A 15,218-nucleotide genomic window follows, 5' to 3' on the forward strand; every position below is an offset into this window, starting at 1 on the left:
CGTAGGGGAAGAACAAAAAGGGAAAAGAAAAAAATGTGAGAGAATGAAAAGATGAAAATAAAGTGTTTGTAGATGGGGAGGGGAGGAGGGGGTGAAGGGAGGGCAGAGGTAAGGGGAAAAAATGAGAATCAAGACTTGCCATGTAAAGGTACATGATCCCAACAATGAATGTAACTGTACTGTATCCCTAAATGTACCAATAAACTCAATAAAAAAAAAAGTTGAAATACATAATATTAAGTATGTCTGACCTTCAAAAGACTATTTTTGTGAATGAAAAGACAATTCAAAAGATGAAAAATGTTTGAAAATTATATATTTGGAAATAATTTCTATAAAGAATATATAAAAATATCAAACTGTAATATAATAATGAAATATAAAAGTAAGTATATATTTAAATGGTAATTTACCAAAGAAAATATACAAATATCAAAAAAACATAAAAATATGATCAAAATTATTACCTTTTTGTGGAAGTAAAGTCATAATTACAACAAGGTACAAGTGAACATCCTTTGGAATGATCAAATTTAAATAAAATTTTCCATGAGATGTGTTGATAAGGTGGTAGAGGTCATTAAACTCTCATACATTGCTGATAAGATGTAAAATTGTATAAGCAGGGGAGGGTATGGCTTTTGAGCGATGCAGATGAAAACAACACTGAGATTCCACCTCACCCCACAAAGAATGGCTGCTATCAAGAAATCAAAGAATAACAAATGTTGGCGGGGTTGTGGGGAGAAAGGAATCCTTCTCCATTGTTGGTGGGAGTGCAGACTGGTGCAATCACTATGGAAATCAATATGGAGATGCCTCAAAGAACTAGGATTAGAGGTTCCACTTGATCCAGCCATCCCTCTTCTGGATATATTTCCAAAAGAATTAAAATCACGCCAGAGTGATATATGCACACCCATGTTTATAGCGGCTTAGTTTGTAATAGCTAAAACTTGGAAACAGCCCATTTGGCCATCAGTTGGAGACTGGATAAAGAAGATGTGGTTTTTCTATAAAATGGAATACTGCTCAGCCATAAAGAATGAGAAATTAGATTCATTCATAGGAAAATGGATAAATATTGAGGATATACTAAGTGAAATAAATAAGTCACACATGTGTAAATACTGAATAGTTTCTCTGATGTGAATAAACTGTAATAGCACAAAAGATCCTAATGAGACAACTGACATTGTGAAATAGGAAGGAAAGGGCTAAAGGTGTAGGGAATGCAGAAAGAGTAGGGGAAAGAATAAGGGAAAGGAAAAAAATGAGAAAATGAAAAAATGGAAATAAAGTGTTTGTAAATGGGGAGGGGAGCAGGGGGTGAAGGGAGGGCAAGGACAAGGAGAAAAAATTAGAACCAAGACCTGTCATGCAGTAACAAGATCTCAATAATGAATGTAACTGTACTGTATACCTAAAATGTACCAATAAACTCAATTTAAAAAATTGTATAAGCACTTTTAAAAATTGTTTAGTATTATCTTTAAAAAGTCAAATATCACCAGGGATTTAGCTCAGTGGTGCTTCCACCTGCCTCACAAGCACAAGAACCCAAGCTCAACCCCTGATACACAAACACACACCCACCCACACACACATACACCACACAAAATCAACTACCATCTAACCAATCACTAAAATCATGAGTATTTATTCAAAAAATCAAAAGTGCATGATCATAAAAGTTTGTAGTCAAATGTTAGTAACAACTTTATTATAGTAACCAAGAGAAGAAGACAGTTATAACACCCACCAACAGATAAATAGATAAATCATGGAGCAGTAGTGAAATCACATTTCAGTAAGTAACAAAAATTATACATACAAGGAACAGCTGGATAAATCTTAAAATAATATGAAGAAGTTTAGTTTAAAAGAATATTGTATTATCTCCATTGCTAGATTTGGAAAGTAATCTATAGAGAAAAAAAAAACAAAAGTCTACAAATCTTTCCTACAGGACAGAGTAAGCAGTGATTGAAATGCTGCATTAGGAAAATTGGCAGGTATGGGAAATAATAATAATAATATTTATTTATAAAGACCCAATTCAAAAATGGGCATCTGAAATGCACAGACATTTCTCAGACAAAGAAGTAAAAGCTGCAAGTAAATATATGAAAAAATGTTCCACATCACTGGTCATTCGAGAGATGCAGATGAAAACAACACTGAGATTCCACCTCACCCCACAAAGAGTGGCTGCTATCAAGAAATCAAAGAATAACAAATGTTGGCGGGGTTGTGGGGAGAAAGGAACCCTTCTCCATTATTGGTGGGAGTGCAGACTGATGCAACCACTATGGAAATCAATATGGAGATACCTCAAAGAGCTGGGACTAGAGGTTCCATTTGACCCAGCCATAGCTCCACTGGGTACCTTTCCAAAACAATTAAAATAATCATATCACAGAGATATATGCACACCTATGTCTATAACAGCACAGTTGGTAATAGCTAAAACATGGAAGCAGCTCATTTGCCCATCAGTTGGAAACTGGATAAAGAAGATGTGATTTTCTATAACATGGAATACTACTCAGCCATAAAGAATGAGAAATTAGATTCATTCATAGGAAAATGGATACATTTTGAGGATAAACTCCCAAGCGAAGTAAATAAGTCACACACGTGTAAATACCAAATAGTTTCTCTGGTGTGAAAAACTATAGTAGTACACAAGATCCTAATGGGATAATTAACAACACAAAATAGGAAGAAAAGGGCTAAATGTTTAGGGAAAGTGGAGAGGGTAGGGGAAAGGGAATAAGGGAAAAGAAAAAATATGAGAAAATGAAAAAATGGAAATAAAGTGCTTGTAAATGTGGAGGGTAGGAGGGGGTGAAAGGAGGGCAGGGACAAGGAGAAAAAATTAGAACCAAGACCTGTCATGTAAAAGTACAAGATCCCAGTAATGAATGTAAGCATACTGTATATATAAAATGTACCAATAAACTCCATAAAAAGAAAAATATTTATTATTATAACATAAGTAATAATATTATTTATTACTATACTGGGGATCCAACTTGGGACCTTGCCCTTGCAAAGCAGACAGCAGAACCACTGAGCTAAATCCTCAACTGTGTTCATTATTTTGATAGGTGATAGTTTAAACTGTATTTATTTCTTAGAAAATATGAAATTTTTATACATATCAAAGCTTGTCACACTGTACATTTTAAACACATGTATTGCATGCCATATTTGATGAAGCTTTCAAAGAGTACATTGACCCAAAGCCAGTCATCATGGAAAATAAAGGCACATATAACTATGTTCCTTTTATTTAGAAGAATCAAATTTTTTCTTAAATTTTATTATTAAAATTAAACGTGTTTTTCAAAAAATTGAAGGCATTGTACTACAGTGTCATATGCATACCCGTGTTTAGTGCAGTACAATTCATTATTAGTTATATCTTGGAAACAGCCTGTATGTTCATCAACAGATGAATGGATAAAGAAAATGTAGTGGCATTTGTATATGATGAAGTACTATTCTGCCACAAAGAAGGACAACCTTGAGTCTTGCAGGAAATAGATGCACCTCAGGCCAGGGATTTAGCTCAGTGGTTCTTCCACCTCTCTCACAAGCTCACGGACCTGAGTTCAATCACAAGTTAAAAAAAAAAGAGAGAAAATAGATGCACCTCAAGACCATAATGTTAACTGAACTAACTCAGACATATAAGCTTAAATATTGCATGTTTTCTCTTATATGAAATTTGTATATATATTATTTTAAAATAAAAGACAGTTAATGGGAAAGAAAAAATGTATTCCAATGTGAACAATGTAACTAAAAGTGTGTTTTGACTTGATACAATTGTCTTACATATTTTATATGTTCATTGCTCTATTAGTCTGGTTTTCAATCTGTATATATGATAATTAATTTTATAATGTCTCATAAATAAATGAATCTGATGCTGGGAAAATAAAAAGGGAGTAGAAGGAAGGAGGGAATTGAATTCAAACGGGTTACATACAAGTAACCTGTTTGCGACAGTGACTGTAATCATTATGTACAGCTAACATATACTAATAAAAGTTTTAAAAAAATTATAGATAGTACCAATTCAAATCATTATTTGGAATAACACTTTTTTCTCAAACACAAAATATTTTTCTCGATTCCAGTTGCTTTTCTACCTGGCAAAGTTGTGTTAAATAATTCTGTCCCAGGAAGAAACCATGCAAAATTAAATTGTTTGTATTTTCTTGTGTTTCTTAATTCTAATCCTTCCTTCCATAGGAAATATATACTAAGCCCTACAGAACCATGTTTTCAAATGAGGCTGTCAAAGGAATCTCCCATAACATGAATGTTTTTCATGGATTCAAGTATTCATAATGGTCTGTAACTTGAAATAGTTCTGGACAATGTGTGTAAAATAAAACATGATGCAAAATGCATGTCTTCTTTTCAAACATATACCCAACACAGGCATCATTCTTTGAGTGTAGACAGTGATAGAAGCCATGACTCACAGCTGTGGAGACACTGGCTTTTCGTATTTTCAAAGAATCTTCATTGCATTTTATATTGCCAAATCAACATCATGTGTGACCTTCCAAGACATTCTCTAAAAGCAGAAGAGAAACTGGAAAGCCACTTCTCCATGTCTCTTTCTTAATGTTCCTAATCACAGATAGTCAATGAGGGAACTTTGTACATAATTTTGAAGTTGGAGTAGGAATGAATGCTACCGTTCTGCAGAAAGCTTTATAGTGAGGCTCGTGAGCTAATGTGTCATCCACAGTAAGATTTTCACTAATTGTTTAAGAACTGCCTAATTTACTGTGAGGTTTGTAGGTAAGTGCACCCTTAGAAATTATTGACATTCACGGTCATTTCCCACTAAAATGTCCTACTCCTTCTCCTGAAATCTTTAATTTTAGGTTCCTCAATGTTCTGTCAGCAACATTTAGACTGTGGCTGCCTAATGACATCAAAAGCAGGCTGAGACTTGGAGCTTGCTGAATTAAAAAAGCAAGTAGAGTAAGTGAACTGAATTTCAGCTGAGGGGTGGCCCCTAAAGGGAACAAGGATGTGTGGCTCCACAGCTATGCTTCTTCGTTTCCTCTAGGGATAACTGCGGAAGCTGTTCTGCCTGGAGAATAGGAATTGAGAAGTAGAATCCCAAAGGCATAGGAGACCTCCCCTCCCAATTAATTGCCCTTTGGCAAACAGTTGATCTCAGTAAGATGTTATGGAAGGATAGGTTCTTTCAGGGATTGGGATTTTGATTAACCCAATTTTCACATTGATCAGTCAAGGATTCTGACTCATGAAGAGGGTGAAGAGAATAAAAAGACCAAAGTATTGGAATAAAGGAAGGCAAGCTATGAAAAACTTACTGTGGATGACCCATTAGCTCACCAGCCTCACTACAAAGATTTCCGCAGAACAGTAGCATTCATTCCTACTCCAACTTCAAAATCACCTTAAAATAAGAAACTATGGGTATATGTGATAGCATGGATAAATTCAAAAGAGCAAAAGAAGCCAGAGATAAAGTGCAGATTGTGTGGTTTCTTGTGCATGAATTTCCCAAACAGGCAAGACTAATTGACAGTGCCTGAAGAAACACCCGCCACTGTATTGAGTGGAGGATGGAGATGAGGATGCCAGCAGGGGAGCGACTGCGTAGGAGCAAAGAGATGTTCTCTAGCTTAATCCTCACACAGATGCGCATGTTTGCCTAATGCGCTGCTACAAAAAAAGACTGATTCCTCCTCGATGGATGACATAGATAGTTAATTTGGCGATAATTGGCACAAGCAGAATTGATTAGGAAAACTTCATTTCCAAGGTATTTCCAATATATAAAATGTATCCAAACCTAGATGCAAATGAATGATTGGTTAAATATCTTTCACGAATTACTATTGAATCTAGGATTCAGAACTAAAAAGCAACATCATAACTAGAACCAAAACTTGTGTTTCGATTATTTTTACCTAAAAGGACAGCTGATTATGTATACCAATAACTTATTCTTATTCTCTCACAGCAGAAATGTTCCCTCAGACTTCTTTGTATATATTGCCCCTCTCATGATAGCACCCTTGAAACTTGTATTTTCCTAATTGGTCTTTCAATGATTATCATTAGTAATGATTCCTCTTAGAAGATAACTTTGATCTGTAAAATTGCTCATATAGTCTGCCTCTTTTAATTCACAATATTAGTTATATAATGATTATTATATTCTATATTTGCCTCTGATAAGCTTAGCGGTATGAAATACCTAAGAGAAGATGCCATGCTTAGCAATAAACATATATATTGAAATAGATAACTAAGTACCTATGTTTAAAAACAATTCACTTGTATAACACATTTAGAACTATGCTTTGTGGGGTGAGACATATCCTGCCTGGTAAAGATAGAATTTATTCTGGGTGGAAGAAGATAGCTCTCTCCTAAATCTTAGGAAGTTCTACTCAGAAAAAAAAATGCATAGAAACATACAGAGAGGCTTAGTTAACCTAATACGATATGCATGTTCTAGAAGAGAAATGGCATAGAGAACAAATGCAACTGAACTTTGTGTTCAATATTCGGATCATATTCTCAGAATATATTATCTGTGTCAAAATTTTGTCTTACAGTTTTGAAAAGAAGAAAGCCTTTGAAGCACATGCTTGAGGGCTTCTTTAACCTGTTGGTTCCTGAGGGTGTAAATGAAAGGGTTGAGTAAAGGGGCAACAGAAGTGTTGAGCACAGCTACCCCTTTAGTTACTGTCACCCTTTCCTTTGCTGATGGTTTCATGTACATAAAGATACAGTTCCCATAAGTAATGGAGACAACAACCATGTGTGAAGAACAGGTGGAAAAGGCCTTTCTTCGCTGTTGAACAGAAGGGAATTTCAGAATGGTTTTCATGATGAATGTGTAGGAGAGGACCACTAATAACAATGTGACAACAAGCGTCATCACAGCTAAAATAAAAGCCAGCAATTCTATGAAACGTGTATCTGTGCATGAGAGCTGCAGGATGGGAGAAGTGTCGCATAGGAAATGATCGATCACTTTGGAAGCACAGAAATCCAGCTTGAGTCCCAAGAGCAAAGGGGGAAAGATGATCAAGAATCCAGTTGCCCAGGAGCTGAGCACCAGCTGGTGGCACACTCTGCTGTTCATAATGTTTGGGTAGTGCAGTGGTTTGCAGATGGCAACATAGCGGTCATAGGACATGGCAGCCAGCAGGTAAAACTCTGTAATTCCTAATAGAAAGAAAAAGAATAATTGAGTTGCACAGCTATCGTAAGAAATTGTTTTGTCTCCAGTGAGAATGCTTGTCAAGAACCGTGGAATGCAGACTGTTGTGAAGGAGATTTCTAAGAAGGAGAAATTTCGGAGGAAGAAATACATGGGTGTCTTGAGGCGGGGATCCAGCAGGGTGAGGACAATGATGATTAAGTTTCCTGTCAGGCTCAAGATGTAATTGAAAAACAGAAACACGAAAATCACAATTTGTTGTAAAGGATCATCTGTCAGTCCAAGCAAAATGAATTCTATCGCTCCCGATTGGTTCTTCATTTCTTTTGTGTCTTGTCAAATATATAGAAAACAAAAAGTCAATATCACAAGTTAGAAAACAATTTTATTTCTTTTTATCCATAGATCATTTAATATTTAGAAACTTACCAATGTGCAGGTATCTTCTCAAAGTGACTTAGGGTTGATCAAAAGGAACATGTCTCCAACTCTATCGGTTGTGTTTGTGAAAATGCTAGGAAGTTCCTCACTTGTCCGAGTGAAGTAAGACTTAACAATTCACAGAAAGTTTATTAGTCGTTTGAAATGCAGCTCCTCAGTTTGATTAGTGTTGATCTATGACACATTTTCAAATACTGTATTTTAATAAACTGTTCTAATATTTGAAATGTATCAGTCTGAATGTACTTAATAACTCACATAGTCACCTGAGTTACAAGGTAGTTATAGGAACTGGTCTTATTTTCAGTAGCTGTAGTAACTAGCAATTTAGGTATATGTTATAATACTATAAAATTTTCTTAAAAAAGCAAATTCAAGAGGACAAAGCACAGGAAAGTCATAAAGTGAATATCTAATACTGTGACTGTAGTTATGATCAGATTGAATTGGTGCTAAGTGAATAATTGGGAAGCTGAAAGATAAATAACACAACTTTATTTTTTTTAAATGTATTGCGTTTATTGGTACATTTTAGGTATACATTGTGATCACATTCATCCTTGGGAATATGAACCTGCGCATGACATATCTTGGTTCTACTTTTTTCCCATTCCCCTTCAATCAAATCTGGGTCATCAGTTCTAACTTCAGTGATGAACACTGATGCCCTTGGATAGTTTCTGTGACCCTTACTATGTCTGAATGCTAAAAACAATCTGTAGAAAAAATGACAGTGACAACCACAGAATTTCTTTCACAGTTAGAAAAGTGATGTTTCAGGTAACATTAATCAATATTTCTTTATATTTTACAAATGATTATCTAGTAATATAAACAACCTAGATTTATAGAGTTTCTTAATAGAATACTTAAAATTTAGTTCTGATATTCTAATAAGATTACTTTCCTATAAATGAAATGGATATTGATTGTGTCTGTGAATAATTAAAGGACCCTGAAAATTTGGAAAATGACTTATTTCCTGTACAATATACAAGACTTGAGATGGCATATCATTTCTGGATTAGTGACAGACAGTTGTCAGGTAGATTCAAAGTTACACTTATACAACAATCTATAGTTCAAGTGGTATTTAGGATAGATGCATGATCTCAAGAAGAAGCTTTGCCCAGATCAATTGACAGAATTTGTTTATCTGTGCTTTTTAATATAATGGAAGAAATATTAACATACCTGACACATCAGTGTTTTTTTGTGGGTAACATTACTGGTTTTCAGATTTTTCAAAGGGCAATCTGTGTATGATACATAGGCTCCTCTCATGAAGATTTCTAAACTCACAGGGTTTTTTTTGTTTTTTTTTTTAATTTTATTGAGTTTATTGGTACATTTTAGGGATACAGTACAGTTACATTCATTGTTGGGATCATGTACTTTTACATGGCAAGTCTTGATTCTCATTTTTTCCCCTTACCTCTGCCCTCCCTTTACCCCCTCCTCCCCTTCCCATCTACAAACACTTTATTTTCGTCTTTTCATTCTCTCACATTTTTTTCTTTTCCCTTTTTGTTCTTCCCCTACGCATCACACCTTCCCTACACCTTTAGCTCCTTTCTTCAAATTTCTAAATGTCAGTAATCTTATTAGAATCTTATGCATTGTTGCAGAATATTCACACCAGGGAAACTATTTGGTATTTGATTGCACTCACTCGACTTGTCACTTGAAATGCACAATAAAGGGTTTTAAAAGCAAAGAATTAAAAACTGGAGTGAAGATCTCTTTTGAGAAAGGAAATGTAAAGTGAAATGCAAGGTAAAAGAGTAATAGAAGTTTACACAAATTATAGTTAGTAAACTGAGTTGGAGGAAAAGTTGAAAAATCACAATTATGGAACCTAACCTAATTATATAAATACATATCTGAAGAAGCTATAAGGGAAATCTGATAAAATTGAATATGCTTCTCTTACTCATATGTACATTTTTCCAATTTCCTAAAGTACATATTAAAGCATATTTTAAATCAGAAAGATCTACAGAGAAGGTGAGAGTATTTGGAAAATGTCACACTCAAGACAGTGGTAGCACTGTAGCTGAAATAAATGAGCCTTGTCAAAATAAATAATATTTAAATGTCAGGCAAACAATCAAGTGACATAAAATAACTCATATCGATTGAGAAATATATATTCATTATTCTCAGCAATTTTCATACATGGGACAAGTGAAATTAAGCTGAAAAGTATATATTAGGGCTTGCATTCAGAAAAGAGTACCAGACTCAAAGAGGCTATTGCCAGAAGTCATGATTTTACAGTCACACAGTTTTGTAAATCTTCCTATAGAAGCTTTTGTGTGGATGCTAACTTAAAGGCAAATCATAAAACATTTCTTCTGAAAATAATTACTAATACGTGTGTAGAAAAATTCTTAGATTTTCTTTGATCTCCAAAACCAATAATTAGAGCCATTTCAAATTGGCACTATGTTAGAGCCTATGTTACACATTGAGGATTTAACAGAATCATTTCCAGCCTCTAAAATCATTTTTTAGAAAGACACACTCAAAATAACTACCAAAAGATCACAAATTACAGTGGTACCTCAGGGCACGAACTTAGTTCTTTCCACAGATCTGGTCACAGAATTCATTCCGTGATTCTGGAATTAAGTTTGTGAACCGGGGTACCACGTAGTTGGAAAAGAATGTTCTTTCCGGTGTTATCCACAGGCATTTTTAGGATGAGATGTCTGGGTATTTAGATTTTCAGATGGGTCTTAAAAGGAGTCAAAACATGAGAAATATTAGACAAGGCAAAGGAAGCAGTATCACATAGAGAAGAGTACTGGCTTAGGCATAGTTTGATTGGAAACAAACTTTAGAGATCTGTTACTTGACCATCTCAGCTAAAACCATCAAGTAATAGAAAGAATAGTACCCAAATGTCCAGAGTTCTTCAGTACAATCAGATGACTGTGAAACAGCAAAACATTCTGCTTGACTGAAGTCCTGTAAAAATTGATGGAAAAGCTTAATTAAACTATATTTAAAGTAGAAATCCCTCATATTAAACTGCCTATCTGTTCTGCTGTCACTATCCCTCATATCATCTATTCCCACAAGATGCACTGTAAGAAAAATCAACACAAATCAGTGTGCAATCATGTGAACACAGGGAAATAAAAGCAATTATGTTTAATGTTGGCTATTACATCACATAGGAGCTAAAATCTTTTTCAGCTTTGAATTATGATCATATTCTTTGGTAACCATTGAACATTACTAACAAAGAAAATTTTCAAAGTAGCAAAAATGGTAACATTTGGTACTTTGACAGCTTTCTTCAACAAATCCTATACAGACATGGGAAAACATTTTGTACTTTAATACCTAACCCATTATCCTGGTGAGCAGAGTCTTCTTGTCCATTCTTTTTTCTAAACATCTCCTTCTGCACTAAGATACATGCCTGAATTAATTGTTGCTTATAAAATTATGTTGACTGATTTATCTCATGCTGTTAGGAAAGTTTGTCAGTTCACTCTCTTTGCTAAAATATATGGCGCTTCACTTGTGTAAGAAACTGCAAACCTTGCTAAGTGGGACATACAGTGCAATGAGACGACCAAATTTTAGAGCTCAGAGGATATATTCCTTCTCTATCCTGGGGGAAAACGTCTGGTACAAAGAATTCTCAGGGTAGCTGCCATCCAGGAACATCCTTTTCTAAGGGATTTTATATTTTATGTTGCTGAAGTGTTTGCTCTGGTCACACACCGTTTTTTGTTTGTTTGTTGTTTTTTTTTAAGAGTAGGAAAAAATTATTGAGGAAAAGAAAGCTTCTGTCAGAGAGAGACAGACAGAAGAGCACACTTTTGCTTATTATAAGTACAATTCCAGAGAATGCTATAATATTGGATTGTCTGCCATATAGCTGCCTTTTAAAGTCACATATACACGGATTAGGAGTTAAAAGGACAGAGCAGGAATAATAGTTTAAGTGGCTATCAGAAGCGGGAGTATAAAGTGGAAAATCCCTGTTGTAGGCCACCTGATCTCAAGCTAACTGTGTGATACCTCAAGTACCTTGTTTTGCTTCTTTAAATAACTAATTTATTGGTACATTTTAGATATGCAATATAATGACATTCATCATTGGAAATTTTGCCTATACTTAATCTATCTTGATTATTACTTTTTCCACAATCCCCTACCCTCTCTTCAACTCCTCCACTACTCCCTATTTACAAAGACTTTGTTTCCATTTTTTTCACTTTCTCATATCCATTCCATTCCCTTCTTTCCTTTCCCAATCTGACCCACTTCACCTTTCCCTTTGGACCTTTTATTCCTATTTCACAATATCTTTTATTCCTTTTGATCATTGTTTACTCTTTCAGCTTCTCACTCCAGTGAGACTACTCAGTATTTACAGATGTATGTTCTATTTATATCACTTAAGAGTATCAACTCAATGTTCCTCCATTTACCTATAAATGTCTCTAATTTCTCATTCTTTCTGGTTGCATAATAAGTACTCCACTAAAATAAAGCCACATACCAGAGCAACATATGTACACCCATGTTTGTAGCAGCACAGTTTAGAATAGCTAAAGTTTGGAAACAGGCCAATTGCCCATCAACTGGAGACTGCATAAAGGAAAAAAAATACCTTATTTTCCTTTGGTTTGCTCACTTAAGAATATATCCTTTTGAAGTCACTACATTAATTTGTGGACATTTTAAATTTGTGGGCAGCTGTTTTATCTTGCCTTGTGAGGATGAGGATGAGTAGTTTATTTAATCATACTTTCTTTGTCTTTTGTGTTTTTTTGCTTTAGACGATTTCTGTATTGAACTAAAATGCCATACAACAGCTTCCACTTACTTTGATCACCTTTCAGCAAGAAAACACTGAAGAGTAAAGACCTGACACAGCTGACGAGGTGCAACGAGAGTCTGCTCCCAGTATTTGTTTCTCTGAGGTCAGGGGCCCATACACATGTTCAATAGCGAAACATATTTTTATAGTTTGGGAGGCCTTTTTACAGTTTTTTAAGAAGGGCCTAGAACAAGAGCCACTAATCAGGGGCCCAGTGGCAGAGCTACAACCCCATTCTATGCTATGAATTCGAAGGGAGCAGGTTCCAGCAGCTCAGGCTCCTTCCCTTTCCTTCTCACCAAGTGTGCTTCTCCGGGTGGGGCAGGCTGGCTCTGCCGTTGAACCTGGACACCTTTCTCTTTGGCCTCTTCCTTTTTTGAATGTTCATCCTTGACATGTTTTGGGAATTTATCTTTTACTCCTAGAGTGCTTCATATGCTCAATATGCACATTCATTCTCTTGGCAAATATCTTGCCTTGAACTTGTGTCTTTGCAACACTGCCAACAACATTCTGGGTAACCTTGTAGACCCTTCCAGTTTTCCCATGGTACCATTGTGTGGTCTTTCCTTTTGAACAGAACCCATTCTCTTCATGTCTAAATAGCACCCTTCTTGTAGATTCATTAAAAAAAAAACTCATGTTTATTGGCAAAAGAAACAATTTGATGGGTTCTAAAAGGCCTAGGGAACATACATTGCATTTCCTGCCCTTTTCCATCTGTAATCATCATTTTGGTAAATTACTAGAAGAGTTCAATTCAGGCAGAAAAGTTTAATCTTTGTTTTACATGTCAGTTTATAGATTATTTCTAATTCTGACAATTAAAAATAGTACCAATGAATAAAATTGTGCTTATGTATTTCGGTAAAATATGTTTCATAACATAATTTCAATTTTAGGAATTTATCTTATATGGTAACTTCAAATTAAAAATAACTGAATGAAAATTAAACCCTAAGCACATTTCGTGAGCTATTGCCAAATTTTTCTTCATGTGTCTTCTATCCTGTTTCTTGTTCTCTAAAACCAGAGTGGGTTTTATATTTAAAAAGATGTTGGCTGTCTCATGTGTAAGCAATGATAATGAGAATTATTTTCATTTACATTTCTATATGTGTGGAGTTGAATATCATTTTATGAACTGAAAATCCTGTGACATATCTTTACACATTTATGAATTTTATACACTCATTATTCTTTAGATTTTTCCCCCATTTATTCAAACATTTGAAAGGTTCACCATATGCCAGTAATATCAACTCTTCATCTGCTCTATATGTTGTGAATATTTTCTCCTAGTGTGGTGGTATTAATGATTTTGTTAATGAGCTTTTTGTCTGTTCTCTCTTATTTTTGTGTGCACGTATCAATCTGTTTTTTACTCCTTTAATATTTTTTGCAGTATTTACAATATTTTTCCTTGTATCCAATTATAAAAGATGTTTACCCACATTTTCTTTTAATATTGTTCAGTTTCATTTGACATTTAGTTTACTAATTAATTTGCAGTTTATTTATGTATAGTGTAAGAAATGGTCTTACACTGAACTATTTTCTGAATTGTTTATTGATTCCTAATATTTTAAATGTGCATTTTTAGCCATATGATTTGCCATTATTATCACTGCATAATTCCACATATTATAGGGTATTTACCTGGAATTTTGACTGTTTGGCACAATCTGGTCATTAATACACTTATACCCCAATATTTTTCTTTGGAGAGATTTTTCTGTGTGTTTTAATGCTTGATTTTGTAGTTTCCCAGTGTTTTCTAAAGGCAATTTCACATAATTATTTTTTCTACATGTAATGTAATATCAATAATCTTTACTTAGGAAAAGAGCATGGTTTGTGATTATATCTTTAATTTCATTAAGTGAGAAGTTTGATGATTTTTACAAAGAATTCTATGTAAAGACAAAAAAGATATTTACAAAAACAAATATTGAATTTTTGAAAATATGTAATCAACAAAAATCACATCTAATCCAGTTAACATATAAAAAGCATGAAATATTATCAAGAATCAAATGAATTTCTATAGATCCTCAGAAATAACATTCCATTTCAAAATTTGAAAAAGAGGCAATGGATAAATTCCTAGAAATATATAATCCACCCAGACTAAATCAAGAAGAAACAGAATGCCTGAACAGACCGATTAAAAATAAAATGATTGAAGTAATAAAAGCCCTCTGTGAAAAATAAACAAGATGGCTTTGCAGCCGAAATCTGTAAATATTCAATGATGAATTCATAGCAATTACTCTTAACCTCCTTGAAGAAAATGGAAGTGCAAAACATAGTTCCAAATTAATTTTATGATGTCAACACCACTCAGATACAAACGCCAGAATATTTTCAATAGTTTATTTATTTATTTTCTCATTGAGTTTATCGGTACATTTTAGGTATACAGTACAGTTACATTCATCATTGGGATCGTGTACCTTTACATGACAGGTCTTGGTCCTCACTTTTTCCCCCTATCCCTGCCCTCCCTTCACCTTCTTCTCCCTTCCCTATTTAGAAATATTTTATTTCCATTTTTCATTTTCTCATTTTTTTCCTTTTCCCTTATAAACTTCCCCCTACACTTCCCATTTCCCTACACCTTTATCCCTTTTCTGTCTATTTCACATTGTCAATTATATCATTAGGATCTTGTGTATTATAGTTTTTCAC

At 34.4% G+C, this 15,218-nt stretch overlaps 1 protein-coding gene across 1 annotated transcript; it reads right to left on the minus strand.

The window, feature by feature from the left end:
* Nucleotides 1-6,610: 6,610 nt before the first annotated feature.
* On the minus strand, nt 6,611-7,561 carry LOC104876629 (olfactory receptor 6C6). Its single transcript, XM_033763512.1, has one exon. The coding sequence runs from the start codon at nt 7,559-7,561 to the stop codon at nt 6,611-6,613; it is 951 nt and encodes a 316-aa protein (XP_033619403.1).
* Nucleotides 7,562-15,218: the final 7,657 nt, after the last annotated feature.

Source organism: Fukomys damarensis, unplaced genomic scaffold (assembly GCF_012274545.1).
Source record: "Fukomys damarensis isolate Sample0158 unplaced genomic scaffold, DMR_v1.0_HiC HiC_scaffold_15, whole genome shotgun sequence".
In the NCBI taxonomy this organism is placed as follows: Eukaryota; Metazoa; Chordata; class Mammalia; order Rodentia; family Bathyergidae; genus Fukomys; species Fukomys damarensis.

Bases quoted from the DNA above. Each gene is read 5' to 3' on its own strand.
- LOC104876629 (XM_033763512.1), bottom strand. From the start codon at position 7,561: ATGAAGAACCAATCGGGAGCGATAGAATTCATTTTGCTTGGACTGACA.